Below are 27,036 nucleotides of genomic sequence, written 5' to 3'. Positions count from 1 at the left end.
ATTGCCATTCTAACTGGTGTGAGATGGTATCTCATTGTGGTTTTGATTTGCATTTCTCTGATGGCCAGTGATGATGAGCATTTTTTCATGTGTCTGTTGGCTGTATGAAGGTCTTCTTTTGAGAAGTGTCTGTTCATATCCTTTGCCCACTTTTTGATGGTTTTTTTTTTCTTGTAAATTTGATTGAGTTCTTTATAGGTTCTGGATATTAGCCCTTTGTCAGATGAGTAGATTGGAAAAATTTTCTCCCATTCTGTAGGTTGCCTGTTCACTCTGATGGTAGTTTCTTTTGCTGTGCAGAAGCTCTTTAGTTTAATTAGATCCCATATGTCAATTTTGGCTTTTGTTGCCATTGCTTTTGGTGTTTTAGACATGAAGTCCTTGCCCATGCCTATGTCCTGAATGGTATTGCCTAGGTTTTCTTCTAGGGTTTTTATGGTTTTAGGTCTAACATTTAGGTCTCTAATCCATCTTGAATTAATTTTCATATAAGGAATAAGGAAACGATCCAGTTTCAGCTTTCTACTTATGGCTAGCCATTTTCCCAGCACCATTTATTAAACAGGGAATCCTTTCCCCATTTCTTGTTTTTGTCAGGTTTGTCAAAGACCAGATGGCTGTAGATGTGTGGTATTATTTCTGAGGACTCTGTTCTGTTCCATTGGTCTAGATCTCTGTTTTGGTACCAGTACCATGCTCTTTTGGTTACTGTAGGCTTGTAGTATAGTTTGAAGTCAGGTAGCATGATGCCTCCAGCTTTGTTTTTTGACTTAGGATTGTCTTGGCAATGCGGGGTCTTTTTGATTCCATATGAACTTTAAAGCAGTTTTTTCCAATTCTGTGAAGAAACTCATTAGTAGCTTAATGGGGATGGCATTGAATCTGTAAATTACCTTGGGCAGTATAGCCATTTTCAGAATATTGATTCTTCCTATTCATGAGCATGGTATGTTCTTCCATTTGATCGTGTCCTCTTTTATTTTACTGTGCAATGGTTTGTGGTTCTCCTTGAAGAGGTCCTTTACATCCCTTGTATGTTGGATTCCTAGGTACTTTATTCTCTTTGGAGCTATTGTGAATGGCAGTTCATTCATGATTGGCTCTCTGTTTGTCTGTTACTGGTGTATAAGAATGCTTGTGATTTTTGCACATTGATTTTTGTATCCTGAGGCTTTGCTGAAGTTGCTTATCAGCTGAAGGAGATTTTGGGCTGAGACAATGGGGTTTTCTAAATACACAATCATGTCATCTGCAAACAGGGACAATTTGACTTCTTCTTTTCCTAACTGAATACCCTTTATTTCTTTCTCTTGCCTGATTGCCCTAGCCAGAAATTCCAACACTATGTTGAATAGGAGTGGAGAGAGAGGGCACCCCGGCTTGTGCCAGTTTTCAAAGGGAATGCTTCCAGTTTTTGCCCATTCAGTATGATATTGGCTGTGGGTTTGTCATAAATAGCTCTTATTATTTTGAGATATGTTCCATCAATACCGAATTTTTTGAGAGTTTTTAGCATGAAGGGCTGTTGAATTTTGTCAAAGGCCTTTTCTGCATCTGTTGAGATAATCATGTGGTTTTTAATCTTTGGTTCTGTTTATATGCTGGATTACGTTTATTAATTTGTGTATGTTGAACCAGCCTTGCATCTGAGGGATGAAGCCCACTTGATCATGGTGGATAAGCTTTTTGATGTGCTGCTGGATTCTGTTCGCCAGTATTTTATTGAGGATTTTTGCATTGATGTTCATCAGGGATATTGGTCTAAAATTCTTTTTTTGTTGTATCCTTGTCAGGCTTTGGTATCAGGATGACGTTGGCCTCATAAAATGAGTTAGGGAGGATTCCCTCTTTTTCTATTGATTGGAATAGTTTCAGAAGGAATGGTACCAACTCCTCCTTGTACCTCCGGTAGAGGTCGGCTGTGAATCCGTGTGGTCCTGGACTTATTTTGCTTGGTAGGCTATTAATTATTGCCTCAGTTTCAGAGTCTGCTATTGGTCTATTCAGGGATTCAACTTCTTTCTGGTTTAGTCTTGAGAGAGTGTAAGTGTTCACGAAATTATCCATTTCTTCTAGGTTTTCAAGTTTATTTGGGTAGAGGTGTTTATAGTATTCTCTGATGGTAGTTTGTATTTCTGTGGGGTTGGTGATGATATCCCCTTTATCATTTTTTATTGCATCTATTTGATTCATCTCTCTTTTCTTCTTTATTAGTCTTGCTAGCGGTCTATCAATTTTGTTGATCTTTTCAAAAAACCAACTCCTGGATTCATTGATTTTTTGGAGGGTTTTTTGTGTCTCTATCTCCTTCAGTTTTGCTCTGATCTTAGTTATTTCTTGCCTTCTGCTAGCTTTTGAACATGTTTGCTCTTGCTTCTCTAGTTCTTTTAATTGTGATATTAGGGTGTCAATTTTAGATCTTTCCTGCTTTCTCTTGTGGACATTTAGTGCTATAAATTTCCCTCTACACACTGCTTTAAAAATGTCCCAGAGATTCTGGTATGTTGTATCTTTGTTCTCATTGGTTTCAAAGAACATCTTTATTTCTGCCTTCATTTCATTATGTACCCAGTAGTCATTCAGGAGCAGGTTGTTCAGTTGCCATGTAGTCAAGCAGTTTTGATTGAGTTTCTTAGTCCTGAGTTCTAGTTTGATTGCACTGTGGTCTGAGAGACAGTTTGTTATAATTTCTGTTCTTTTACATTTGCTGAGGAGTGCTTTACTTCCAACTATGTGGTCAATTTTGGAATATGTGTGATGTGGTGCTGAGAAGAATGTATATTCTGTTGATTTGGGGTGGAGAGTTCTGTAGATGTCTATTAAGTTTGCTTGGTGCAGAGTTGAGTTCAATTCCTCGATATCCTTGCTAACTTTCTGTCTCGTTGATCTGTCTAATGTTGACAGTGGGGTGTTAAAGTCTCCCATTATTATTGTATGGGAGTCTAAGTCTCTTTGTAAGCCTCTAAGGACTTGCTTTATGAATCTGGGTGCTCCTGTATTGGGTGCATATATATTTAGGATAGTTAGCTCTTGCTGATGAATTGATCCCTTTACCATTATGTAATGGCCTTCTTTGTCTCTTTTGATCTTTGATGGTTTAAAGTCTGTTTTATCAGAGACTAGGATTGCAACCCCTGCTTTTTTTGTTTTCCGTTTGCTTGGCAGATCTCCCTCCATCCCTTTATTTTGAGCCTATGTGTGTCTCTGCATGTGAGATGAGTCTCCTGAATACAGCAAACTGATGGGTCTTAACTCTTTATCCAATTTGCCAGTCTGTGTCTTTTAATTGGAGCATTTAGTCCATTTACATTTAAGGTTAATATTGTTATGTGTGAACTTGATCCTGTCATTATGATATTAGCTGGTTATTTTGCTCACTAGTTGATGCAGTTTCTTGCTAGCAACAATGGACTTTACATTTGACATGTTTTTGCAATGGCTGGTACCTGTTCTTCCTTTCCATGTTTAGTGCTTCCTTCAGGATCTCTTGTACGGCAGGCCTGGTGGTGACAAAATCTCTAAGCATATGCTTGTCTGTAAAGGATTTTATTTCTCCTTCACTGATGAAACTTAGTTTGGCTGGATATGAAATTCTGGATTGACAATTCTTTTCTTTAAGAATGTTGAATATTGGCCCCCACTCTCTTCTGGCTTGGAGAGTTTCTGCCAAGGGATCTGCTGTTAGTCTGATGGGCTTCCCTTTGTGGGTAACCTGACCTTTCTCTCTGGCTGCTCTTAACATTTTTTCCTTCATTTTAACTTTGGTGAATCTGACAATTATGTGTCTTGGAGTTGCTCTTCTTGAGGAGTATCTTTGTGGCGTTCTGTGTATTTCCTGAATTTGGATGTTGGCCTGCCTTACTAGGTTGGGGAAGTTCTCCTGGATGATATCCTGCAGAGTGTTTTCCAACTTGGTTCCATTTTCCCCCTCACTTTCAGGCACACCAATCACACCTAGATTTGTTTTTTTCACATAATCCCATACTTCTTAGAGGCTTTGTTCATTTCTTTTTGCTCTTTTCCTCCACACTTCTCTTCTTGCTTCATTTCATTCATTTGATGTTCAATCATTGACACTCTTTCTTCCAGTTGATTGAGTTGGTTACTGAAGCTTGTGCATTTGTCATGTATTTCTCATGTTATGGTTTTCATCTCTATCAGTTCTTTTGAGGTCTTCTCTGCATTGATTATTTTAGTTATCCATTCATCCATTCTTTTTTCAAGGGTTTTAGTTTCTTTGCGCTGGTTATGTAGTTCTTCCTTTACCTCTGAGAAGTTTGATCGACTGAAGCCTTCTCTCAACTCATCAAAGTCATTCTCCGTCCAGCTTTGTTCCGTTGCTGGTGATGAGCTGCATTCCTTTGGAGGGGGAGATGCGCTCTGATTTTTTGAATTTCCAGCTTTTCTGCACTGCTTTTCCCCCATCTTTTTGGTTTTATCTGCCTTTGGTTTTTGATTATGGTGACGTACTGATGGGGTTTTGGTGTGGGTGTCCTTTCTATTTGTTAGTTTTCCTTCTAACAGTCAGGACCCTCAGCTGTAGGTCTGTTAGAGATTGCTTGAGGTCCACTCCAGACCCTGTTTGCCAGGGTATCAGCAGCAGGGGTTGCAGAAGATAGAATATTGCTGAACAATGAGTGCTGCTGTCTGATACTTGCTCTGGAAGCTTCCTCTCAGGGGTGTACCCCACCGTGTGAGGTGTGAGGTGTCAGTCTGCACCTAGTGGGGGATGTCTCCCAGTTAGGCTACTTGAGCAGGCAGTCTGTCCGTTCTCAGATCTCAACCTCTGTGCTGGGAGATCCACTGCTCTCTTCAAAGCTATCAGACAGGGGCATTTACCTCTACCGAGGTTTCTGCTGCTTTTTGTTTAGGTATGCCCTGTCCCCAGAGCTGAAATGTGTATCAATTGTGATACAAGTTCTGTCTGCTTTAACAAAGATCCAAATATAACCATAGCTTTTAAAGGTGGAATTTGATTCCTCTCTTATGTAACATCCCATGGTCTACATGTCAGCTCCACAGTGTTAGGAATCCAGGATTCTTTTATCTTTTTTCCTGCCATCCTTAGCCTGCACTTGCCATATCTAGGTTCTTGGTGGTTGCTTTAGGTCTCACCCCCACATCTCAGGAGCAAGAAGGGGGAGAAATAATTGGAGAATATGTGTACATTCCTTTCTTTTTAATTGTACAATCTGGAATTTGCATGATTCACCTCTAGTCACATCCCTGCTGTATACAATCTGGTCACATAACCACACCTCTCTACAAGGGAGGTTTAGCTGAATGATGAAGTGTGTAGATGAATCTTCCAATGATAGAGAAACAGGAAAGAATAGAGATGGGAGTGACAAGCAGCAGTGAATGCCACACAGGGTATTGATGCAAGAGGTAACATTAATATTTAACTTTTTCATCATTTTCCTTTATATTTTCCTACCTTGCTATTAAGGAAAGAACCACTTATATGTTTCTCTATAATCCCACACGACAAACAGGGTAAGCATATTAGAAAATAGATTGATTAATATGTCTGGAATGAATAAAGAAATTAATGAATGTTGGGTGACCTTCAAAACACATCTTCTGATAATAATAGATTAGGATTACTCTTTATAAGTAAAGTAGTATAAGAAAAAAAAATCCTACTCAACCAGAAAAGGAGACTTTTGAAGCACATCTAGGATGTCCAAACAATTTATCATATTGTGCTTTACCATTAAAAAAATTACATGGTGACATTTAAATTCTTGTTACACCTTTGGGTTTGAAAGCCAGGGAATGTTTTAGCTACTTCTAAGCTCTTTGCCTGCAATTAGAGTAAGTGGCAACCAGAGGAAGTAATGTTTTAGATTTGGAGAAAACAGCTCTGGTTTCCCATGTGAGTGGTATACAAAGATGTGGAGTCACATGCTAAGGATATTCAGTTATACTTTTCTATATAGTGGTAAAAAGCTAAGGCTCTGAGTCAGTATCAGCACTAGCATATGAAATACAATTCACAGCTTGTAAACAAATATGACTGCCCATGAATATTTATTGTAACAAAATATTGAATAAAATAGTCTTGGCATTTCCAACGAAAATAAATGTAGAGTTAAAACTCTCTGGATGCTTTAGCATTCTGATAGCTCTGGTTGTTTGCTGTCAAAAGTTCTTACAACCAACTCTGAAATTCTTTTATGAGAGAAATCTGACTTCAAAGCAATTCGATTTGTATTTATTAAATTTCTAATATTTGCAAGAACTCTAAAGAGGCTTGATTATTAGATTCCTGCCTCTGCCTCAAATGTCTACCAAGCTCTAAAAGTGCAACAAGTTTCTTTTTTCTGCTATCTGTAGACGCAGAAGATTGGGAATAAAAACAATTTAGCATATATGGATATTTGTGAAACTATGATTATTCTTTTCTAATTAGCATTTTCATTTATAATGAAGTGTAAGTTTTCACATAAATGTTTTTCACATTTTACAATTAGTCCTTTCCATTTTCTTGTCTCAATAATTACAGCTAATTGAAATAGATAGTGCTCCTAGGAAGACTTTCAATGTGCTACAGTTTTACAATGTGCATTTGATTCAATAAAATATATTCTAACTTTCTCAGAAAGTAATATTCAAAGGTTATGTTTTTAAAGATGTATTTTATAAACATAGATCTAAACTGGTCTCTACACAAACTTATATTAATCCTCAAAGTTGCTGATATAATTACTTTTATAAATAGAGTATTCCCAATTTTCTAAAGTTACAAGTATGATTCTTATACTTATTCTTACCTCTTTGAATTAGTGTCTGATCATTAGGAACTAACTCTGACCAAGGTATGAATTCACATTGCTCTATATCCACAAAATATCCAAAGATAGAATATTCACCAGTTGGTAGGTTGATGCCTACAACCGAAAATGATAAATTCAGCTAAGAAAGGGGTTCAGTTATGGAATGTTTCACTAACCATGAAAACTCTCTCTGAAAGATTTGATTGTTGAACCAGAAATAATAAGCATTCACAAAGGTTATATCCAACTATATAAAATAGGCCTGTTTTTCCCCAATCTTCAATGTATAAAACTGAAGTTTTATTAACTTCTTGTCCTCTTTATACCCAGAAAGCAAGGTGAAATATGATCTGATATTCCTTGAAATCTTACCCCAAAGTTTTGATTATTACCATGTGGATGCAGTTAAATGCCAGTAACATACTGATTGTGGTCAAACCAATATATCAGAGAACATTGTTATTTGTAAATCACAATTATCTTTCTTTTATAAAAGTAATACATTTGCTTAGAAAATTCTTAAAATATAGAATAATAAAAGTAAACTAATTTAGCCATGGATTCACCATAAGGTAATAACAATATTAATATTTCATATATTCTTACCACTTGAATGGTAAATAAATCTTTGAAAAAGTGTGTACGCAAATTTTTTTACCATTCTAAAAATAAATTGTGTTTTCTTATTATTGTGCTTTAAGAGTTCTTTATCTATTCTGGATATATCTTTGTTTGCTATGTAATTTATATATGTTCTGTGAATCTGTGGCTTATCTTTCTATTACTTATTGTTATTCTCTTAATGGTATGTTCTTCAGAGCAAATGTTTTAATTAAATTTTTTTCTCTTATGGATTATGCTTTCAGTGTTGTACATAAGAACTCCTTGTCTACCTGAAGGACACAAAGGATTTTTTCTTGTCCTTCTTAAGAATCTTATAATTTAGACCAGGCATGGTGGCTTATGCCTGTAATCCCTGCCCTTTGGTAGGCCAAGGTGGGCAGATCACTTGAGGTCAGGAGTTTGAGACCAGCCTGGCCAACATGGTGGAACCCTGTCTCTACTGAAAATACAAAAATTAGCCGGGTGTGGTGACAGCTGCCTGTAATCCCAGCTACTTGGGAAGCTGAGGCAGGAAAATCACTTGAACCTGGGAGGTGGAAGTTGCAGTGAGCTGAGATCACTATAGCCTGGGCAACAAGAGCAAGACTCCATCTCAAAAAAAAGTTTATATTTTTACAATTTATATTTAGGCCTATCATCCATTTTAGTGTATAATATTAGTCTGTCAAATTCCTTTTTTTAAACATATAAATGTTCAGTTGGTCCAGTACCATTTACTGAAAAGACTATTCTATTAGTTAGCCTGGCCTGCCATAACAAAATACCATAGACTGGGTGGCTTGAACAACAGAAATTTATTTTCTGTTGTCTTTTGCATGTTCAAGTTTCCTTTTCTTCTAAGGATGCCAGTCAGATGGGATTAAGGCCACACTTTCAAGCATCTCTGTTATGGAGCTCTCACACTCCTGGCCTAATATACCTACCCTAATCACCCCAAAGCAAGGTATCAGATAGCCAGGGATGGCCCTGTTCCCCAGAACTTGCTGAAATTATTCAAACTAGCCAATCCCAAGTCCATTTACACTGCTTCATTCCTTCCTGCAGAAATCACAATAAAGGTACTTCCCCACAGTTCCCCTTTCTCCCTCTGCCTTGGGACTGACCCCAGTGCTTCCCTCCTGAGTTGCCCGATGTGTCATGTTCTTTCTCTTCAGGAACCTGTGAGTATAACAAAACTGTAAAACCCTTTCCAGTTTCCTTTTCTTGAACGGAGTCTGGCCTCACCATACCTCACCCAAAGGAATATGGTAAAAACAGCATGCCACATACAATCTCTGTTGTATATTCTCCTTTATTTTCCTTTACAAATCCCTTAAAAATATAAAAATCATTCTTAGCTTACAGGCTGTACAGAAGTAGGCTACAAGCTGGAATTGCCTTACAGGTTGTAGTATGCTAATCCCTGGTTTAACTAAGTGTCCATGCCTTTATTATATATCATTAGTCATTAGAGAAATGCAGATTAAAAACACAGTAAGATACACTTCATACCCACTGGAATGGCTATAATAAATGAGAAAGACAATGACAAATTGCCTCCAAATGTTGGGGAGGATTTGGAGAACAGGAACCCTAATATATTGGTGGGAATGTAGACTAGTGCTGTCATTTTGGAAAAAAGTTTGGTTAAAAAATTAAACTTAAACTACCACAATATGACCCAGCAATTCTTGTCTTAGGCATCTATCCAAGAGAAATGAAAACATATGTCCATAGAAAGACTTGCATATGATGCATAAAAGCATTATCCATAATAGCTCAAAACTTTAAGCAATCTAAATGTCCACCAACTGGTAAATGGATAGACAAGATGTGATATATTCACAGAATGGAATATTATTCAGCAAAATTAACTACTGATAGATGATACATCATGAATGAGCCTCAAAAACATTAGGATACATGAAATAAACCAGACCCAAGAGACATATATTGTAGGAGTTGATTTCTTAAAATGCTTATTAAGGCTTAATTTACTAAGACAGCAAATTCATTGCCTACATTTGGGGATGGGAATAAGGATTAATGGTAAATGGGCATGGAGATCATAATGGAAAGATGAAAATATTCTAAAACTGATGTGTGGTGATGGGTGCATTACTCAGTAAACTTACTAAAAAATCACTGATATATGTACTTGAAGTGGGTGAATTTGATGGTATGTAAAATATACCTCAATCAAGCTCTGTCTTCTCAGTTCAATAAGGCCATTATGCTCTGCTTAGGTTCCCTTCCCTGGGCCATCATCTGGAAAGCTCCTCCAGGTAGACAGCTGGGGCAATCATAGGGCTCATTTCATTTACTACCTGGGGCAAGGCCATGATTTATTACTGTCCATCCCAAATAAATGAGGATACTTCTTGTTTTCCTTCTTGATAGGGACTGAAAATATATTCACCAGGTCAAGAACACATACCAAATGCCAGAGATTGAGATGGCCTACTCTGGTAAAAATAGCTGCCAATGCGACTGGGATTACTATTTGTTTAAGATTATTATAGTCCACCATCACCCACCTTGATCCATCTTTTTTATTTCAAAAGATCAGGTTAGTGAATTAAGTAGGAATATAATGGATAACTCACACCTGCATCTTTGAAGACCTGAGGATGTCATTGATATCTGCCATTTCTTCCAGGATGCAGTATTGGTTTGAGGTCTGTGGACTGAGAATTGGCTGTGGGAGGGGGTTTCCTTTGGCTTCTCATGCCATTATAAATCTTATTCCACAGGTCATGAAATTAAGGTGAAGCTGTTTGCCAGTGCTAAGTATATCTATTCTGATTACACACCCAGGTGCTGGGGAAATGAGCACTGGATGAGTCCATGAACAAACTACAATGGAGTTGTACCAGGACCTTATCATCTTTCCTCTATAAGCCCCCACTCTAATAGAGGGAACATGACATTCCTTTGGTTCTACAGGTGTAGCTATTAGCTCAAATCCTGTATCCAACTATCCTTCAAAGAACTGCCATTCCCCTTTACCCCAGTTATAGTAACTCTAATAAATGACTTTAGGTTCCTATTTGTTATGTCATTGCAGGTACTTCCTCAAGTTGAACTGCCTTTTCCTTCCTGAGATCTGAGTGCCAGGGGCCCCAAAACTCCTTAAGCTGATAAGACTTTCTCTTTGTAAATGACTAAATTTTTCATTTCCAGATGTCTATTTCATTCTTTTTCATAGAATTTTAAAATTTCTACTTGCTGTTCCATAATTCCTCATTTATTAAAAATGGATGTCATTCATTTATCTTTTTAGAACCCTAAACACTTACATTAAAATCTGTGTTAGGTCATAATAATTTTCCCCGAGATGAATTAATATGAGGGGCCATTTTGGTGGTATACGTCTTTAATAGATTAGGTTTTCTTTATGTGTTTTGCAATTTTTCTTGCATTGTAATTATAATTTTTTTTGCTCTCCCTCCTTTTTTTCTTTTTCCTTATTTATACTTTGGTGGTTTTATAGTTCTATAATTGCTTCTACTTGTATTTTGTTCCCTTTTTACCCTCCTATTCTAACCTAGTTTTATACTGATATTTCAGATGATAAAGCAAAATTTCATATTCATTGTTTGAAGATAAGCATTCAAATATAACGAATACTTTATTAACTTGCCTTTTGGTTTATAGGGAGAGCAAACAGAGTTTTAGGTATTTCTGCCTAACAAATAAATTAAGGCAATTTATTTATCTGTAGGAGTTAGAGGCATGAAGTTGAATCATTCATTTCAACAAGTTAACATGCAATGCTTTTGGATTAAAGGTTAATTTTCACAGGAAATAACATAGAATCTTTGCCTTCCAGATGTCTTAAATAGAACTTTTAACAAATACAGTAATGTGCCACATAATGATGTTTTAGTCAATCGTGGACTGGATATATAATGATGTTACCATAAGATTACAATAGAGCTGAAAAATTCCTATCACCTAGTGACATCACAGTCATCATAACATTATAGCTCTCATAACGTCATAGCACAATGCACTAATTATGTTTGTGGTGATGCTGGTGCCAGTTGCATATATAATTATCTACAGTACATAATATGTGATAATGATTATAAATGATTATGTTACTGGTTTATGTATTTACAATACACTTTTAATCATTATTTTAGAGTGCACTCCTTTTATTTACATATAAAGTTAACTGTAAAACAGCTTCAGGCAGGTCCTTCATGCAGTATTCCAGAAGAAGGCATTGTTATCATAGGAGATGACAGCTCTGTGTGTATTATTGCCCTGAAGACCTTCCAGTGGGACAATACATGGAGGTGGAAGACAGCGATATTGATGAACTTGACCCCACGTAGGCCTAGGCTAATGTGTGTGTTTGTGTCTTAGCTTTTAACAAAAAAGTTCAAAAAGTAAAGAAATAAAATGAAACATAAAAACAGAATAAAGATATCAAGAAAATATTTTTACACAACGTGTTTTTGCTTTAAGCTAAGTGTTGTTTCAAAGGAGTCAAAAGTGAAAAAAGGTTAAAATCTTACAGAGTGAAAAAAATTATACTAAGCTAAGATTATTATTGAAGCAAGTTCTTTTTTGTGTGTGTGTGTGTGCTTTTTTTTTTTTTTTTTTTTTGAGGCTGTCTTAATCTGTTGCCCAGGCTGGAGTACAGGAGCATGATCATGGCTCACTGTAGCCTCCAACTCTTGGGCTCAAGCGATCCTCTCACCTTAGCCTTCCAAGTAGCTGAAACTATGGGAGAATACCACCATGTCTGGCTTTTTATTTATTCACTTATTTGCTTTTAGAGATGGGTGGGTCTTACTATGTTGCCCAAGCTAGTCTTGAACTCCTGGCTCAAGCAATCCTCCTACCTTGGCCTCCCAAAGTGCTTGGATTACAGGCATGGGCTACTGCACCCAGACTGAAGAAAGAAAAATTTACAAATCAATTTAGTGTAGCCTAAGTGTACAGAGTTTATGACATCTACAGTAGTGTACAGTAATGTCTGAGGCCTTCACAGTCACTCACCAGTCACTCACTAACTCAGAACAACTTCCAGTCCCGCAAGTTCCATTCATGGTAAGTGCCTATTCAGGTGTACCATATTTTAAATTTTTTATACTAAATTTTTACTGTACCTTTTCTATGGTTAGATATGTTTAGATGCACAAATACTAGGTTGTTACAATTGCCTATAGTATTCAAATATGTACAGTAACATGCTGTACATATTTGTAGCCTTAGAGCAATAGGTTATGCCATATAGCCTAGGTGTGTAGTAGGCTACACTATCTAGGTTTGTGTAAGTTCACTCTTTGACATTCACACAATGAAAAAAGTCCCCCAACAGCACATTTCTCAGAACATATCCCAGTTGTTCAGCAATGTATGACTGTAACCTCAAACAGATACATCAGATGAATCAGTAGGATTTGTATTTTTGGTATAATGTTGTTAGCATTCATCTTTAACAAAGTTCTTCTAAATATATTTATGCTTAACATTTTGTCTCTTTTTGGTACCTGCATCAACAATCACTTCATCTACTCAAAGTTCCTTTAGTCAACAACAGCTAATTGCAAAATTTTACTATTTCAAAGTAATAGGATAGATTCCATTTGTTAGAACTGATTCAAAAACACAAGTACTAAAGAAATCTAAAGCTTTATGAAATAACTTGTTTTTTTTTAAAAAAAAAGAAATATAAGACTATAACATTATGATCCTACAGAATTTCTTGCTACATGGTGGTATGGATAATACAGATCCAGATACACAGTAGATGAGCTCAGAGTAACTGAGTTCATAGTTTTACAGCTTTATCTTCTGCCTTACTAGCATTATAGGTTTTTGTAGCACCTAAAATCAAACAGGAATGTAATTTTCTTCAGCTTATTTCACTACAAGGAGGGTATTGGGTGTATTATAAACCTTCTTTTTCCTTTAATCTTGACATTTTAAAAGATGAACCTAATCATTATAAGCCAAGCATTGCTTTAAATTAATATTTTAAAATAAGTATAGTTATGATTTCCTCCCCAGAACTTACCTACTTGTGAATTGCTTCCAAATAATTCATGAACAAGTTTGTCAAAATCGTATGTTACTTTTGCAAGAGAATCAGGTTCAAAACTGGGACAAAATGGTATATTTTCTCTGTGTTCATCTTCACGGTTTAAAGCTCCTCCAAATGCCCAAGTAAAGGCAAACACAAAAAGCTTTTGAATAATTTTTGTTAATTTATCAGGATTTTTCTCTGGATACCATGTATTTTCATCCCTGGGGTAGACAGGTATGGAAGGATGAAGGTTAACATTTTTAGAAAGCAGTTTAGGAATAGAAATTTATTTTAATATAATGTTAAAGTTTCATTATTAAAAATTGTAATGCAGTTAGGTGTTAACATAGAAGTTTCATGTAAATTTACATGAACATGAGTTCATGTAAATTTTTTCCTTTGATAACTGTCATGTAAATTGTACAATTACTATTTTTAGTTTTAAAGTACCATATGTATAAAACTTGTATAGTCAAACTTTATTCCAAATATACACTTAATATGTTTTTATTTAACATATGTATATATACTTTTATTTATAATATACTTTATTTAATATATCTTTAGTATGTTATTTAATATACATATGTTTAATATATGTATATATTTTAATTTATGTAAAAATGTTTCATTTTTATTTTAGGTCAGTTTATTACTGACAGTTTATCTGTATTTTGGAAGAGGAAATTATAATTCTTAATTTTATGTGGAAAGACATAAGTGAATAGTCATTCACCCTGTATTCCTCTCAGCCAAGTCCTAGAGGCTGATTTAGTTCAACCTGGCTAAAGCCAGGCAGTCTGAATCTGGAGAGAGTCTTCTCCACTCTGGATTAACCCAGATCATCCATGGTTGGTGGGATTATGAAATTCTATGGTGATGGTGAAGGGGCTGAACATGACATTTGAGCTTGATTTAAAGACATTTCACATAGTTCAGAATTTAGTACTATCATAAAACTATTTATAAATTGTGAAAAACCTAAAATATGTCACTAAACTGGAATTTATTAGCAATCATTAATGTACAAGTCTTTTCTAAAATTCCATCTGAAATTTCTAGCCATATGTAATTGTTCACTTAGCAAATATTTGAGTAGTTATTATGTATTGGTTTTTCTGAACAAAACAGATACAATCCCTTTTTTACAGAACAGGAGAATTAATGCTAAACCATGATAAGCATAAAGAAAAAAGTTGGTTAAGGAGCCAAGATAGCCGATTAGAAGCAGCGGCCGCCCTTGGCACTCAGGAGGAGGAATGAAAGTAGTGAGAGAATTCAGCACCTTCAACTGAAATATCCAGGTTGTCTCACTGGGACTGACTAGGCAAACAACTCAACCCATGAAGAATATAGAAAAGCAGAGTCGGGTAATGGTCCACCTGTAAGTGTCACATAGCCAAAGGAATTCCCTTCTACCCCCCGCCAAGGGAAGCAGTGAGGGAGTGTGCAACACCACCAAGGAAACCATGCTTCTCCCATGGATCTTTGCAACCCACAGATCAGGAGATCCCCTCTGAGCCAATGCCACCAGGGGCTTGGGTCCCATACACAGAGCTGTGGGAAATCTTGGCAGAGCAGCCACTCAGCTACACACAGAGACCTAAGAGTTTTATGTACTCTGGCCCCAGGAATCCCAGAAAGGTAGGAAATCTATCCATAATTTCCGATAGGAAAAGTGCTGGATCCAGGGAGCCAAGCAGCATCGTTCTCTGGGCCCCACTTCCAAGGCACCTCACGAGTTAAGACCCACTGACTTGGAATTCCAGCCACCCAATGGCAATAGGCTGGAGGCTGAGTGAGATGGGACCAAATTCCCAGGGGGCAGGGAAGCTGCCATCTCTTGGTTGACTCAGCTGTTCCAGCCTGAGTCCAAGTGGTCAGGAGAAGAAGGGGTTCCCCATAACACAGTACAGCTACTTTGCCAGATTGTTGCCAGACTGCTTCTTTAGGAGGGACCCCAATCTATTCCTCCTTCCTGGGTGGGGCCTCCCTGCAGAGGTTTCAGCCACTGCATCCAGGGTTATATGGACAGAACTCTGATCTCTCCCTGGGATGGAGATCCTGGAGGTAGGGTTGGCTGCTGTCTCTGTGGTTTGGTTGACTCAACTGTTTCAGCCTGCCAGCTATGGAGAGTCTGGGTGGTCTGGGCAAGGAGGGGCCACCCCCATGCAGCACACCTGCTCTACCAAAAGCAGCCAGACAGCTTCTTTAAGGGAGTTCCTGATCCTGTTCCTCTTGACTGGGTGAGACCTCCCAACAGGGGTCTCCAGACACTTCTATAGGAGAATTCAGGCCAGAAATAGGTCAGCACCCCTTGGGACACAGTTTCCAGAGGAAGGAATAGGCTACCATCTTTGCTGTTTCAAAGCCTTCACTGGTAATACCTCCAGGTAAGGAAAAACCTGAGGCAAGTAGGGGCTGAAGTGGACCTCCAATAAGCTGTAGCTGCCCTATGGAAGTGGTCTGACTCCAAGAAAAACAGACAGAAAACGACAATAACAACATCAACAAAAATACCCCACAAAAACCCCACTTGAAGGTCAGCAAGATCAAAGATTTAAGGTAGAAAAGCCCACAAAAAAAAGAATCAATGCAAAAATGCTGAAAACTCAAAAAGCCAGAGTGCCTATTCTCCAAATGACTGAAACTTCTCTCCAGCAAAGGCGCAAAACTAGGCTGAAGATGAGATGGCTGAATTAACAGAAGTAAGCTTCAGAATGTGGGTAATAATGACTTAAAGGAGCATGTTGTAACCCAATGCAAGGAAGCTAAGAATCGTGATAAAACAATACAGGAGCTGATAACCAGAATAGCCAGTTTAGAGAGGAACATAACTGACCTGATAAAGCCAGAAAACACAATACTAGAATTTCACAATAAAATTACAAGTATCAATAGCAGAATAGACCAAGTGGAGGAGAGACTCTCAGAGCTTGAAGACTATCTTTCTGAAATAAGACAGACAGACAAGAATAGAGAAAAAATAATGAAAAGAAATGAAATTAAATGAACAAAAACCACTGAGATTTATGGGATTATGTAAAGATATCGAACCTATGACTGATTGGGGTTCTTGAAAGAGATGAGGAGAATGGAACCAAGTTGGAAAACATACTTCAGGATATCATCCAGGAGAAGTTCCCCAACCTAGCAAGAGAGGCCAACCTTCAATTCAGGAAATACAGAGAAACCCAATAAGGTTCTCCATGAAAAAAAATCAACCCCAAGACATACAAACATCAGATTCTCCAAGGTTGAAATGAAAGAAAAAATGTTAAGGGCAGCCAGAGAGAAAGGCCAGGTCACCTACAAAGTGAAGCACATCAGACTAACAGTGGACTTTTCAGAGAAAGCTCTATAAGCCAGAAGACATTGGGCAGCCAATATCCAACATTCCTAGAATTTACAACCTAGACTTTCATATCCAGTCAAACTAAGCTTCATAGGCAAAGGAGAAATAATATCCTTTTCAGATACACAAATGCTGAGGGTATTCATCACCACCAGGCCTGCCTTGCAAGAGCTCCTGAAGGAAGCACTAAATATGGGAAAAAAAATCCATTATGAGCCACCATAAAAATGCACTGAAGTACACAGACCAGTGACACTATGAAGCAACCACATAAAGAAGTCTGCAAAATAACCAGATAGCATCATGATGACAGGATTAATGTCACACAAGACCCATTGGTATGCTGTCTTCAAGAAACTCATCTCATGTGCAAAGACACACATGGGCAGAAAATAAAGGGATGGGGGAAATTTTACCAACCAAATGGAAAGCAAACAAACACAAAAAGCAGGGTAGCAATCTTAGTTTCTGACAAAACAGATTTTAAACCAACAAAGATAACAAAAGACAAGGGCATTACGTATGATTATGTATATGATTACATATGATTATGAAATCACAAAAGGGAAGTGAAGGACCTCTTCAACAGGAACTACAAAACACTGCTCAAGGAAATCAGAGAGGACACAAACAAATGAAAAAACATTCTATGCTCATGGATAAGAAGAATCAATATCGTGAAAATGACCATGCTGCCCAAAGCAATTTATAGATTCAATGCTATTCCTATTAAACTACCATTGACATTCTTCACAGGTAGAGGGTTCAATCTGACAAGAAGAACTAACTATCCTAAATATATGTGCACCCAATACAGGAGCACCCAGATAACACCCCCACTGACAATATTAGACAGATCATTGAGACAGAAAACTCAGATATTCAGGACCTGAACTCAGCTCTGGATTAAGTGGACCTGGTAGATGTCTACAGAACTCTTCACCCAAAAACAACACAATATACATTCTTCTCATTGCCACATGGTGCTTACTCTAAAATTGATCACATAATCAGAAGTAAAACACTCCTCAGCAAATGTGAGAGAACTGAAATCATAACATCTCTCAGATGACAGCACAATCAAATTAGAGCTCAAGACTTCATGTCTAAAACACCAAAAGCAATGGCAGCAAAAGCAAAAATTGACAAATGGGATCTAATTAAACTAAAGAGCTTTTGCACAGCAAAAGAAACTACCATCAGAGTGAACAGGCAACCTACAGAATGGGAGAAAATTTTTGCAACCTACTCATCTGACAAAGGGCTAATATCCAGAATCTACAAAGAACTCAAACAAATATATAAGAAAAAAAACAAACAACCCCATCAAAAAGTGGGGAAAGGATATGAACAGACATTTCTCAAAAGAAGATATTCATACAGCCAACAGACACATGAAAAAATGCTCATCATCACTCGCCATCAGAGAAATGCAAATCAAAACCACAATGAGATACCATCTCACACCAGTTAGAATGGCAATCATTAAGAAGTCAGGAAACAACAGGTGTTGGAGAGGATGTGGAGAAGTAGGAACACTTTTACACTGTTGGTGGGATTGTAAACTAGTTCAACCATTATGGAAAACAGTATGGCAATTCCTCAAGGATCTAGAACTAGATGTACCATATGACCCAGCCATCCCACTACTGGGTATATACCCAAAGGGTTATAAATTATTCTACTACAGAGACACATGTACACGTATGTTTATTGCGGCACTATTCACAATAGCAAAGACTTGGAATCAACCCACATGTCCATCTGTGACAGACTGGATTAAGAAAATGTGGCACATATACACCATGGAATACTATGCAGCCATAAAAAAGGATGAGTTTGCGTCCTTTGTAGGGACATGGATGCAGCTGGAAACCATCATTCTTAGCAAACTATCACAAGAACAGAAAACCAAACACCGCATGTTCTCACTCATAGGTGGGAACTGAACAATGAGATCACTTGGACTCGGGAAGGGGAACATCACGCACTGGGGCCTATCATGGGGATGGGGGAGGGGGGAGGAGGGAGGGATTGCATTGGGGAGTTATACATGATATAAATGATGAATTGATGGGTGCTGACGAGTTGATGGGTGCAGCACACCAACACGGCATAAGTATACATATGTAACAAACCTGCACGTTATGCACATGTACCCTAGAACTTAAAGTATAATTAAAAAAAAAAATAAAATAAAAATAAAAAAAAAAAAAAAAAAAAGAAATTCATTCAAAACCACACAACTACCTGTAAATTGAACAACCTGCTCCTGAATGACTCTTGGGTAAATAATGAAATTAAGGCAGAAATCAAGAAGGTCTTTGAAACTAATGCAAACAAACAGATAATGTACAGAATCTCTGGGATGCAGCTAAAGTGGTGTTAAGAGGGATGTTTATAGCACTAAATGCCCACATCAAAAAGCTAGAAAGATCTCAACACGCTACCATCACTACTAAAATAACTGGAGAATCAAGAGCAAACAAACTCCAATGCTAGAAGAAAAGAAATAACCAAGATCAGACCTGAACTGAAGGAGATAGAGACATGAAAAATCCTTCAAAAATCAATGAATGCAGGAACTGATTTTTTGAAAAAATTAATAAAATAGACTGCATAGACTAATAAAGAAGAAAAGATAAGAATCAAATAACCACAATCAGAAATGATAAGGGGAATATCACCAATGACTCCATAGAAATACAACCAACCATTGGAGAATACTATAAACACCTCTATAAATATAAACTAGAAAATCTAAAAGAAATGGAGAGATTCCTGGACACACACAGCCTCCCAAGACTGAACCAGGAAGAAATCAAATCCTTCAATAGGCCAATAATGAGTTCTGAAATTGAGGCATTAATAAATAACCTACCAACCAAAAAAAGCCCAGGACCAGGTGGATTCACAGCTGAATTCTACTAGAGGTACAAAGAAGATCATGTCTAATGAAACTATTACAAACAATTGAAAACAAGGGATTCCTCCCTAACTCCTTTCCCGAGGCCATCATTATCCTGATACAAAAACTTGGCAAAGATACAACAAAAAAAAAAAACTTCAGGCCATCTCTAATGAACATCAGTGCAAAAATCCTAAAAAAAAAAAGAAAAAGTACTGGCAAACAAAATCCAGCAGTACATCGAAAAGCTTATCCACCACAATCAAGTTGGCTACATCCCCAGGATGTAAGGTTGGTTCAAAATATGCAAAACAATAAATGGAATTCATCACATAAACAGAACTAAAGACAAAAACCACATGATTATCTCAATAGATGCAGAAAAGGCTTTTGATATAATTCAATATCCTTTCATGTTTAAAACTCTCAATAAATTAGGTATTGAAGGAGCATACCTCAAAAATAATAAGAGCCATATATAACATACCCACAGCCAATATCATACTGAATGGGCAAAAGCTGGAGGTATTCTTCTTGAAAACTGGCACAAGACAAGGATGTCCTCTTTCACCACTCCTATTCAACACAGTATTGGAAATTCAGGCCAGGGCAATTAGGCAAGAGAAAGAAATAAAGTGTATTCATATAGGAAGAGAAGAAGCCAAATTATCTTTTTTGTAGATGACATGATCCTGTATCTAGAAAACCCCATCATCTCAGCCCCAAAGCTTCTTAAGCTGATAAGTAACTTCAGCAAAGTCTGAGAATACAAAATCAATGTGCAAACGTCACTAGTATTCTTGTACACCAACAACAGGCAAGCAGAGAGCCAAATCATGAATAAACTCCCATTCACAATAGCTACAAAAAGAACAAAATACCTAGGAATACAGCTAACAAGGGAAGCGAAGGACCTCTTCAAAGGGAACCACAAACCACTGCTCAAGGAAATCAGAGAGGATACAAACAAATGGAAAAGCATTCTACGCTCATGGATAAGAAGAATCAATATCATGAAAATGACCATACTGCCCAAAGCAATTTATAGATTCAATACTATTCCTATTAAACTACCATTGACATTCTTCACAGAACTAGAAAAAACTACTTTAAAATTCATATGGAACCAAAAAAGAGCCTGAATAGCCAAACCAATGCTATGCAAAAAGAACAAAGCTGGAGGCATCACACTACCCAACTTCAAACTATACTACAAGGCTACAGTAACCAAAACAACATGGTACTGGTACAAAAACAGACACAGAGAACAATGGAATAGAATAGAGAACTCAGAAATAGGACTGTACATCTACAGCCATCTGATCTTTGACCAATGTGACAAAAACAAGCAATGGGGAAAGGACTCCCTATTTAATAAATGGTGCTGGGAGAATTGGCTAGCCATATACAGAAAACCGAAACTGGACCCCTTCCTTACACCTTATACAAAACTTAACGCAAGATAGATTAAAGACTTAAATGTAAAACCCAAAACTCCAAAAACCCTAGAAGAAAATCTAGGCAAATACCATTTAGAATATAGGCACGGGCAAAAATTTTATGACAAAACTTCGAAAAGCAATTGCAACAAAAGCAAAAATTGACAAATGGGATCTAATCAAACTAAAGAGCATCTGCACAGCAAAAGAAACTATCATCAGAGTGAACAGACAACTTACAGAATGGGAGAAAATTTTTGCAGTCTATCCATCCAGAGGTCTAATATCCAGACAAAGGTCTAATATCCACAATCTATAAGGAAATTAGGTTGATTTGTGAGAAAAATAGACCATTAAAAATGGGCAAAAGACATGGACAGACACTTCTTAAAAGAGACATACATGTGGCCAACAAACATGAAAGCTCCACATCACTGATCATTAGGGAAATGCAAATCAAAACCACAATGAGATACCATCTCATGCCATTCAGAATGGTGATAATTAAAAAGTCAAAAACAAAAGATGCTGGCAAGGTTGCAAAGAAAAAGGAATGCTTTTACACTTGTTGGTGGGAGTGTAAATGAGTTCAACCATTGTGGAAGACAGTATAGTGATTCCTCAAAGACCTAGAGGCAGAAATACCATTTGACCCAGCAATCCCATTACTGGGTATATACCCAAAGGAATATAAATCATTCTATTATAAAGATACACACACACATATGTTCATTGCAGCATAATTCACAGTACCAAAGATATGGAATCAAACTAAATGCCCATCAATGATAGACTGGACAGCAAAAATGTGGTACATAATACACCATGGAAGACTATGCAGCCATAAAAAGGAATGAGATCATGTCCTTTGCAGGGACATGGTTGGAGTTGGATGCCATTATCCCCAGCAAACTAATGCAAGAACAGAAAACCAAACACTATATGTTCTCATTTATAAGTTGGAGCTGAAGGATGAGAACACATGGACACATAGGCAGGGGAACAACACACACTGGGGCCTGTTGGGATGGTGGTCAGGGGAGGAAGGGCATCAGGAAAAATAGCTAATGAATGCTCGGCTTAATACCTAGGTGATAGTATGATTTGTGCACCAAACCATCATGGCACACATTTACCTATGTAACAAACCTGCATGTCCTGGATATGTACCCCTGAACTTAAAATAAGAGTCAAGACATGGAGCAAGATGGCTGAATAGGAAGAGCTCCAGTCTCCAACTCCCAGCGCGAGTGACACAGAAGACCGGTGATTTCTGCATTTTCAACTGAGGTACTGGGGTCATCTCACTAGGGAGTGCCGGACAATTGGTGCTGGTCAATTGCTGCAGCCCGAACAGCGAGAGCTGAAGCAGGGTGATGCATCACCTCACCTGGGAAGTGCAAGGGGGAAGGGAATCCTTTTTCCTAGCCAGGGGAACTGTGACACACAACACCTGGAAAATCGGGTAACTCCCACCCCAATACTGTGCTTTAAGCAAACGGGCACACCAGGAGAATATATCCCACACCTGGCCAGGAGGGTCCACCAGCCACGGAGCCTCCCTCATTGCTAACACAGCAGTCTGTGATCTAACCGCAAGGCAGCAATGAGGCTGGGGGAGGGGCGCCTGCCATTGCTGAGGCTTAAGTAGGTAAACAAAGCTGCTGGGAAGCTCGAACTGGGTGGAGCTCACAGCAGCTCAAGGAAACCTGCCTGTCTCTGTAGACTCCACCTCTGGGGACAGGGCACAGTTAACAACGACAACAAAAGCAGCAGAAACCTTTGCAGACGTGAACGACTCTGTCTGACAGCTTTGAAGAGAGCAGTGGATCTCCCAACACGGAGGTTGAGATGTGAGAACGGACAGACTGCCTGCTCAAGTGGGTCCCTGACCCCTGAGTAGCCTAACTGGGAGACATCCCCCACTAGGGGCAGTCTGACACCCCACACCTCACAGGGTGGAGTAAACCCCTGAGAGGAAGCTTCCAAAGTAAGAATCAGACAGCTACACTCGCTGTTCAGCAATATTCTATCTTCTGCAACCTCTGCTGCTGATACCTAGGCAAACAGGGTCTGGAGTGGACCTCAAGCAATCTCCAACAGACCTACAGCTGAGGGTCCTGACTGTCAGAAGGAAAACTATCAAACAGGAAGAACACCTATACCAAAACCCCATCAGTACGTCACCATCATCAAAGACCAGAGACAGATAAAACCACAAAGATGGGGAAAAAGCAGGGCAGAAAAGCTGGAAATTCAAAAAATAAGAGCGCATCTCCCCCTGCAAAGGAGTGCAGCCCATCGCCAGCAATGGATCGAAGCTGGTCAGAGAATGACATTGATGAGATGAGAGAAGAAGGCTTCAGTCCATCAGACTTCTCAGAGCTAAAGGAGGAATTACGTACTCAGCGCAAAGAAACTAAAAATCTTGAAAAAAGAGTGGAAGAATTGACAGCTAGACTAATTAATGCAGAGAAGGTCATAAACGAAATGACAGAGATGAAAACCATGACACGAGAAATACGTGACAAATGCACAAGCTTCAGTAACCGACTCGATCAACTGGAAGAAAGAGTATCAGCGATTGAGGATCAAATGAATGAAATGAAGTGAGAAGAGAAACCAAAAGAAAAAAGAAGAAAAAGAAATGAACAAAGCCTGCAAGAAGTATGGGATTATGTAAAAAGACCAAATCTACATCTGACTGGGGTGCCTGAAAGTGAGGGGGAAAATGGAACCAAGTTGGAAAACACTCTGCAGGATATCATCCTGGAGAACGTCCCCAACCTAGTCGGGCAGGCCAACATTCAAATTCAGGAAATACAGAGACCACCACAAAGATACTGCGCGAGAAGAGCAACTCCAAGACACATAATTGCCAGATTCACCAAAGTTGAAATGAAGGAAAGAATCTTAAGGGCAGCCAGAGAGAAAGGTCAGGTTACCCACAAAGGGAAGCCCATCAGACTAACAGCAGATCTCTCGGCAGAAACTCTCCAAGCCAGAAGAGAGTGGGGGCCAATATTCAACATTCTTAAAGAAAAGAATTTTCAACCCAGAATTTCATATCCAGCGAAAGTAAGTTTCATAAGTGAAGGAGAAATAAAATCCTTTACAGATAAGCAAATGCTTAGAGATTTTGTCACCACCAGGCCTGCCTTACAAGAGACCCTGAAGGAAGCCCTAAACATGGAAAGGAACAACCGGTACCAGCCATTGCAAAAACATGCAAAAATGTAAAGACCATCAAGGCTAGGAAGAAACTGCATCAACTAGCAAGCAAAATAACCAGTTAATATCATAATGGCTGGATCAAGGTCACACATAACAATATTAACCTTAAATGTAAATGGACTAAATCCTTCAATTAAAAGACACAGACTGGCAAACTGGATAAAGAGTCAAGACCCATCAGTCTGCTGTATTCAGGAGACCCATCTCACATGCAGAGACATACATAGGCTCAAAATAAAGGGATGGAGGAAGATCTACCAAGCAAATGGAGAACAAAAAAAAGCAGGGGTTGCAATCCTAGTCTCTGAGAAAACAGACTTTAAACCATAAAAGATCAAAAGAGACAAAGAAGGACATAATATAATGGTAAAGGGATCAATTCAACAGGAAGAGCTAACTATCCTAAATATATATGCACCAAATACAGGAGCACCCAGATTCATAAAGCAAGTCCTTAGAGACTTACAAAGAGACTTAGACTCCCATACAATAATAATGGGAGACTTCAACACTCCACTGCCAACATTAGACAGATCAACGAGACAGAAAGTTCACAAGGATATCCAGGAATTGAACTCATCTCTGCACCAAGCGGACCCAATAGACATCTATAGAACTCTCCACCCCAAATCAACAGAATATACATTCTTCTCAGCACCACATCGCACTTATTCCAAAATTGACCACATAATTGGAAGTAAAGCACTCCTCAGCAAATGTAAAAGAACAGAAATTATAACAAACTGTCTCTCAGACCACAGTGCAATCAAACTAGTACTCAGGACTAAGAAACTCAATCAGAACCGCTCAACTACATGGAAACTGAATAACCTGCTCCTGAATGACTACTGTGTACATAATGAAATGAAGGCAGAAATAAACATGTTCTTTGAAACCAGTGAGAACAAAGATACAACATACCAGAATCTCTGGGATGCATTTAAAGCAGTGTGTAGAGGGAAATTTATAGCACTAAATGCCCACAAGAGAAAGCAGGAAAGATCTAAAATGGACACTCTAACATCACAATTAGAAGAACTAGAGAGGCAAGAGCAAACACATTCAAAAGCTAGCAGAAGGCAAGAAATAACTAAGATCAGAGCAGAACTGAAGGAGGTAGAGAAACAAAAAACCTTCCAAAAAATCAATGAATCCAGGAGTTGGTTTTTTGAAAAGATCAACAAAATTGACAGACCGCTACCAAGACTAATGAAGAAGAAAAGAGAGAGGAATCAAATAGACGCAATAAAAAATGATAAAGGGGATATCACCACCGACCCCACAGAAATACAAACTACCATCAGAGAATACTACAAACACCTCTACGCAAATCAACTAGAAAATCTAGAAGAAATGGATAATTTCCTGGACACATACACTCTTCGAAGACTAAACCAGGAAGAAGTTGAATCCCTGAATAGACCAATAGCAGGCTCTGAAATTGAGGCAATAATTAATAGCCTACCCACCAAAAAAAGTCCAGGACCAGATGGATTCACAGCTGAATTCTACCAGAGGTACAAGGAGGAGCTGGTACCATTCCTTCTGAAACTATTCCAATCAATAGAAAAAGAGGGAATCCTCCCTAACTCATTTTATGAGGCCAACATCATCCTGATAACAAAGTCTGGCAGAGACACAACAAAAAAGGAGAGTTTTAGACCAATATCTCTGATGAACATTGATGCAAAAACCCTCAATAAAACACTGGCAAACCGGATTCAGCAGCACATCAAAAAGCTTATCCACCATGATCAAGTGGGCTTCATCCCCGGGATGCAAGGCTGGTTCAACATTCACAAATCCATAAACGTAATCCAGCATATAAACAGAACCAAAGACAAGAACCACATGATTATCTCAATAGATGCAGAAAAGGCTTTTGACAAAATTCAACAGCCCTTCATGCTAAAAACGTTCAATAAATTCGGTATTGATGGAACGTACCTCAAAATAATGAGAGCTATTTATGACAAACCCACAGCCAATATCATACTGAATGGGCAAAAACTGGAAAAATTCCCTTTGAAAACTGGCACAAGACAGGGATGCCCTCTCTCACCACTCCTATTCAACATAGTGTTGGAAGTTCTGGCTAGGGCAATCAGGCAAGAGAAAGAAATCAAGGGTATTCAGTTAGGAAAAGAAGAAGTCAAATTGTCCCTGTTTGCAGATGACATGATTGTATATTTAGAAAACCCTGTTGTCTCAGCCCAAAATCTCCTTAAGCTGATAAGCAACTTCAGCAAAGTCTCAGGATACAAAATTAATGTGCAAAAATCACAAGCATTCTTATACAGCAATAACAGACAAACAGAGAGCCAAATCATGAATGAACTTCTATTCACAATTGCTTCAAAGAGAATCAAATACCTAGGAATCCAACATACAAGGGATGTAAAGGACCTCTTCAAGGAGAACTACAAACCACTGCTCAGTGAAATAAAAGAGGACACAAACAAATGGAAGAACATACCATGCTCATGGATAGGAAGAATCAATATCGTGAAAATGGCCATACTGCCCAAGGTTATTTATAGATTCAATGCCATCCCCATCAAGCTACCAATGACTTTCTTCACAGAATTGGAAAAAACTGCTTTAAAGTTCATATGGAACCAAAAAAGAGCCCGCATTGCCAAGACAATCCTAAGTCAAAAGGACAAAGCTGGAGG

General features: G+C 38.2%; 1 protein-coding gene across 2 annotated transcripts in view; it reads right to left on the bottom strand.

Annotated features, from left to right (window-relative positions):
* DNAH14 (dynein axonemal heavy chain 14) overlaps positions 1–27,036 on the bottom strand; it is a 575,377-nt gene that overhangs the window by 201,481 nt on the left and 346,860 nt on the right. Inside the window, exons 42-44 of one of the 2 annotated variants that reach the window (XM_030936506.1) lie at positions 13,417–13,646; positions 8,474–8,521; positions 6,777–6,893 (exon numbers count right to left, since the gene is read on the bottom strand). In XM_030936506.1, coding sequence (XP_030792366.1) covers positions 6,777–6,893; positions 8,474–8,521; positions 13,417–13,646 — 395 coding nt within the window. The remainder of the gene's footprint in view (positions 1–6,776; positions 6,894–8,473; positions 8,522–13,416; positions 13,647–27,036) is intronic. The other variant, XM_030936505.1, reaches the window with a different exon arrangement.

The sequence above is a fragment of the Rhinopithecus roxellana genome, chromosome 8 (assembly GCF_007565055.1).
Source record: "Rhinopithecus roxellana isolate Shanxi Qingling chromosome 8, ASM756505v1, whole genome shotgun sequence".
NCBI lineage: Eukaryota > Metazoa > Chordata > Mammalia > Primates > Cercopithecidae > Rhinopithecus > Rhinopithecus roxellana.
The sequence above is the reverse complement of the archived record's forward strand: the minus strand, read 5'-3'. Positions and strand labels throughout refer to the sequence as shown.